The 4,984-nt window shown below is 38.3% G+C and overlaps 1 protein-coding gene across 1 annotated transcript in view; it reads right to left on the bottom strand.

The window, feature by feature from the left end:
• Positions 1 to 4,984, bottom strand: part of LOC101849209 (SAP30-binding protein) — a 30,981-nt gene that overhangs the window by 17,879 nt on the left and 8,118 nt on the right. Inside the window, exons 2-5 of the mRNA XM_005098144.3 lie at positions 4,134 to 4,676; positions 2,168 to 2,259; positions 1,398 to 1,437; positions 292 to 380 (exon numbers count right to left, since the gene is read on the bottom strand). Coding sequence (XP_005098201.1) covers positions 292 to 380; positions 1,398 to 1,437; positions 2,168 to 2,259; positions 4,134 to 4,659 — 747 coding nt within the window. The 5' untranslated portion in view covers positions 4,660 to 4,676. The remainder of the gene's footprint in view (positions 1 to 291; positions 381 to 1,397; positions 1,438 to 2,167; positions 2,260 to 4,133; positions 4,677 to 4,984) is intronic.

The following is a 4,984-nucleotide window of genomic DNA, read 5'->3' as shown; positions in this document are numbered from 1 at the left end:
CCGGGGGCCTGGCAGTCACCCTGTACACGTGTTCCTGTCCGATCTGGCAAAATTCAAGGAGTTTTCAAGGAGATTTTTCCTTGAATGCAAATTCAAGCAGTTTTCAAGGACTCCTTGAATTCAAGGAGGCCGCGGGAACCCTGCTAGTAACTAGTGCTAGACATTAGCAATATAAAGCAGTGCGCTTCAGCATTTAAAATCAATAAATTTTACAAGCGATTAAACTTCTGATAAATAATGATAGTGGGCCTCATCTGCTTAAAAAAAAGTAACCTTGTTTTAGGTACAAACCTGAAGTTGGAAGGAACAGTTTCCAGGAGGTTCTGGTGGTATCTTGATGTCATCGCTGGCCATGTTCTGGACACTGCGAGACAGGGCAGCTGAAACAAAACAATTATACAGTAAAACTCAGGACGACGTGAAAAACAGGATAACATTTCAACAGAGTGAGAAACAAGTTTATAGTAAAACTCAGGAAGGGGTAAGGTAGAATTTCAACAGCGAGTGAGACAAGTTTACAGCGGAAATAAGGAAGGGGTGAAAAACAGTGTAAAATTTCAGAAGGTCAAGTTATTCCATGGTACAATTACTGTCTAACAGAGAAGTGACCAAACACAAAGTGTAATTAGTGTTGTGACCACAGAGATACAATAAAAACAAAAACAATGAGAGATATGTGAGAAAGAACAACAAGCAGGACTCCCAAACAACATTCCACTAGGGAGAACAAAAATGTCAAGTCAAGCACTGAGAGGAGCTGTTGTCCATGACGAGTCATCACATTCGCAATCAGTTCTCAAGCAAAAGAGTAAGACCATTTGCAGAGTAGTACAGTTAAAATTGTCAAAGATGGCTATCCATTGTCAAGAAGTGAAATTGTTGCTAACCCAATCGGACGCAGGGAGCGTCCGGTGGTAATAGTCCTGTTCCCCATCGGACACTGGGAGCGCCCAGTACTAGTGACAACTGTTTAGTTTTATGTAGTGCTAGTTTTTGCTTATTTTTCTGAACTATTCCCAAACCAAGTTTTTTGTAAAGACTAAGCCTTTGTTTCTGCTGTTTAAAAGTTGGATGCAAGCTCTCGGGGTCATAATGAGACAAAGTGCACTAGGTTTAGGTGAATGTTGAAAAAAAAACTCTGGGAAACGGTAGAAAAAACTCAGGGCTTAAACAGTTAAACAGGTAGACTTCTCGGACAGTGTCATTACGATATTGAAAAATGTAAGGAAAGAAGTAGGAAGGGATTGTTTGTACAGGTGATTGTCTTAAATAAGTGCCCATAAGAGCAGGTTTGACTCTTTAGCATGTTAGTGTCTTGTAGAAACATTCTGTATACCACAGACACAAGTCTCATGCATAAAGAAACTATAGGCCTATATTTGTTATTCCAATCTTACCTGTGTCTGTGGTCTGAGCCTCTGGGCTGTTGTCATTGCTCTGAAAAACCCCCACAGAGATAAGATGAGATAAGATAAGATAAACATTTATAGATCTCCCCAAAGTTTAATTTGCTGCCGCATGGTAAATAATACATAGCCACTCAACACACACACTCCCCCCTCTCTCTCTCATACGCGCACACACACACACACACTTACAAACACAGAAGAAAACACATGATTAGTCATTGGAAGCATAAATACAATATATACCATTGGGCACTTTCATGTATCGTCTTTCACAGTTACAGAGAGTTAGTGCAGGTTACAACAAGCCTGCAAGATAATACCCACTTTGCCAGACACAGATAAGGATGATATTATATGTCATACAGAAAGGTAGTAGAAGGAGCAGACTACTTTAGAGCATCCGACAGTAGAGGGACAACTTGCTTACTTTATACTGGGTAACCCCCACACACATTTTCTAAATACTGTAATTTAGAGGACACAGGGAAAAAACACACACTGAAATTCCAAAGGTGTTATTTTACACTAAATCTGCAAAGGAGAAAAGAGTAAAATTAAATGGATGCTCAAAACCAGATTCCATGTACCATAAAAATATAAAAAAACTTGAATTAAAAAAAGGTAACTGACATGGCATAATACTGTTTCCCTCTTGAGTAATCACATAATAAAGAGGATGAACGAGTTGTTACAGGGGAAGATGAAATCATCTTGACCATGGGGAACATTTCCACATTCAGTTATTTATAGATATTCACCTCCTGGGCTTCAGCTTCCTCCTCTTGTTCAGAGTCCCCATCTTCGTCGTCATCAACATCCTCATCAGGGCCATAGGACACAAGGCGCATGGCTGAGGAGATAGAATTGCAAGAAATGGACCATAAATCATTTATTACATCACAGTCAACACAATTTACATAAATTAAGAGACAGAATGTCAAACCTTGTCAACTGTGCAACCAAATCTGAATGGGGTAGAGTATCTAAGCTAGTGCAGGAAGATTCTCAGCAAAATTAAATTCTTATTGCCAGAGTTGAGTTCTTGTTGTGTTTTTTTTAGCACAAGGCAAGGAGCTTAACCAGTACACCATAAGCACACAAATAGAAACATCGTTCATCAGCAGCAAATGCACAATTGGCAAAAGAACTCAACATCTCCTCAACACTATTGATATCAATGACAATATGTGTGTGTGTGTGTGTGTGTGCCTAAAGAAATGTAACTTAAGTTGGATTTCGATCATTTTGAGTTAAGGGTTGTACCTTACAGGAAATTCAATGCTGAACACAGGGGTTTTTGAATTTTTGAGATATCTCAAGCAGTTTTTGAGACGTTTAACATTTTGTGAGGTAGGGTATAAAGATGTAATTTTGATAAAATTAGCTAAGTTTTGGACACATACAAACTTGCAAAAAAATTATAATTCAATTGTTTCTCATGTCATTTATTCATAGAAAATTCATTTCCAATTTGGCATTCCGTTGACGTCAATATCCTGATTAGAATTCAATGGTAAAGCATAGCAGGGAAGAGAAAAAATGCTTCAAAAATAGATTTTATTTTAACACCTCCTAAAAGCAGTTTCCATTACCTCTTTAAAAAATACCCTAGTCTCAAAATTATTCAAAATAAAATATTCAGAAGTCAAATCAATGAAAACCCTTTCAATACTTTGTTTTAAAAAATGGTGGACATATCATTTTTTATGGAAACACATTTTGGTCAAAAAAATGATTTTTTGTCATAATCAGCCTGTAGCTCAAAATGGTCTGTGGCAACTTTTCGTACCTTTCTTTAGGCATACACACATATATTCTAGAAACCTGATCAACATCACAAGTGAAGTCATTATCTCACTGACATCACTATCATTATTTATTACAAAAGAAGCAGGCACTGGTTTACAACTACAGACAACAGAGTACTTCACTGTATCATAAGCGCCCAAGTCTTGTGTCAAGTAATGACAGTAAATGTGACTAATTAAGCAGACACATGTCAAAAATGCAGGTTGTGGAGAAAACAAGGAAAACTTCGATGGCTTGCGTTCAATTGAGTCGCCGTAAGTACTTACAGGTGTTGACTAAAGCCTTTGCCACTGCTTCTTTTCTTCTTCAGTTTGAGTCTGGCCTCCAACCTCATGCCTTACCGAATGTACTTCTACAGTCCAATCTTCTCTGAAGGTCACCTTTACAAACGGCCACTTCCCATTTCATCCTTTATGTATTTTTTACATTATAATGACACTGTGTCAGACGGCTACTTTTCTCCTAGACAATGTGTGGCCCTCTTAGATAGGTTCCGTTGTACTTTTACCCCTCTATACAATGAACACAAAACTCAGCATTTGCAGTAACCCATACAAGGGCTCCAGAGTGTAGGCTCAGAGGATCAGAGCTCAAAGTATACAATTTTGTTAATGCCCTAAACAAGATATTTAATAACTAAACTAACAAAACAAGATAAGAAGTGAAAACTCTCCATAACTGGAAACAAGTGGAACTACTGTGTCTTCCAAGTGTGCCCACTCCCTTCCTTGAGTCCAGTAGGCAACAGACAAAATCACAGAACCAAGAAAGTTCACATAACATTTTTTACTTTCAGAAGTCTCATCACTTGTTTTCAATGACTGATTACACCTGACATTTCCCACTTTACTGCATTTTCAGTATTCTTTATACAAAAATAAAGTTGCGCTAAACATTTCAACTAGAACAACTTACCTTTCCTTGCTGCGTTTGCCGATGGTAGGGAGGATGGAGATTCTGTATTGATGGGCTCAGTTGCAAGACTTGAGGTTTTCGGTTCTGAGGCATGATGGTGATGTGAATGGTGATGGTGATGCTGATGGGGATGATCACTGTCTTCATCATCTGATATGAAGTCAGTCGGTGTTCCTTCGGCTTCCTTGTCACTAAGATCACCAATATTTACCCGAGCAATGTTAATTTGTGTTTGTGACAATGGCTCTTGACTGGAAAGCCCGGCTACATGATCAGTGGTTGTGCTTGCAGCACCCTGAGACAAGTCACTTCTTGTTTCTCTTTCCTCATTGCTGCCAGATGGGTCTCTACTTTCTGTCCTCTTTTCATCTTCTCCCCCAAGTGTGTCTTTACTCTCTGTCACTTTCTCTTCTTCATTTCGAGACAAATTCTTAGACGAATTGTTTTCATCTTCATCAGAATCACCATAATCCATCTGAAGAGATGAAATCACAGAAGAGCTGTCGTTTCTCACCATCTCAGCCATCCTTGCAGCAACTGAAACTGGAAAGAAATATTAAAAACAAAATAAACTACTATCCAGCCATCTCAGGTTACACCATTATATTATATATATATAATTCTTTTTATGACAAAATACAGAAGATGTATGGCCGATGAGCAGATTCTATAGAAAAACTGTACAAAGTTAGGTTTGAAATTTTCTTGAAAATAATTGATTTGCGACAGTTTTAGTGGCTTTATACTTTATGTGTGATCTGTAGCAAACAATACTGCAGTTTGATCCCCTAAGCAGTCCAACAGTGTATCCCTGTGTGTGGGCGTGAAGAAAGTAAAAATTCACACCCCCC

This window comes from Aplysia californica, unplaced genomic scaffold, assembly GCF_000002075.1.
Source record: "Aplysia californica isolate F4 #8 unplaced genomic scaffold, AplCal3.0 scaffold00173, whole genome shotgun sequence".
Classification (NCBI taxonomy): domain Eukaryota; kingdom Metazoa; phylum Mollusca; class Gastropoda; order Aplysiida; family Aplysiidae; genus Aplysia; species Aplysia californica.
The sequence above is the reverse complement of the archived record's forward strand: the minus strand, read 5'-3'. Positions and strand labels throughout refer to the sequence as shown.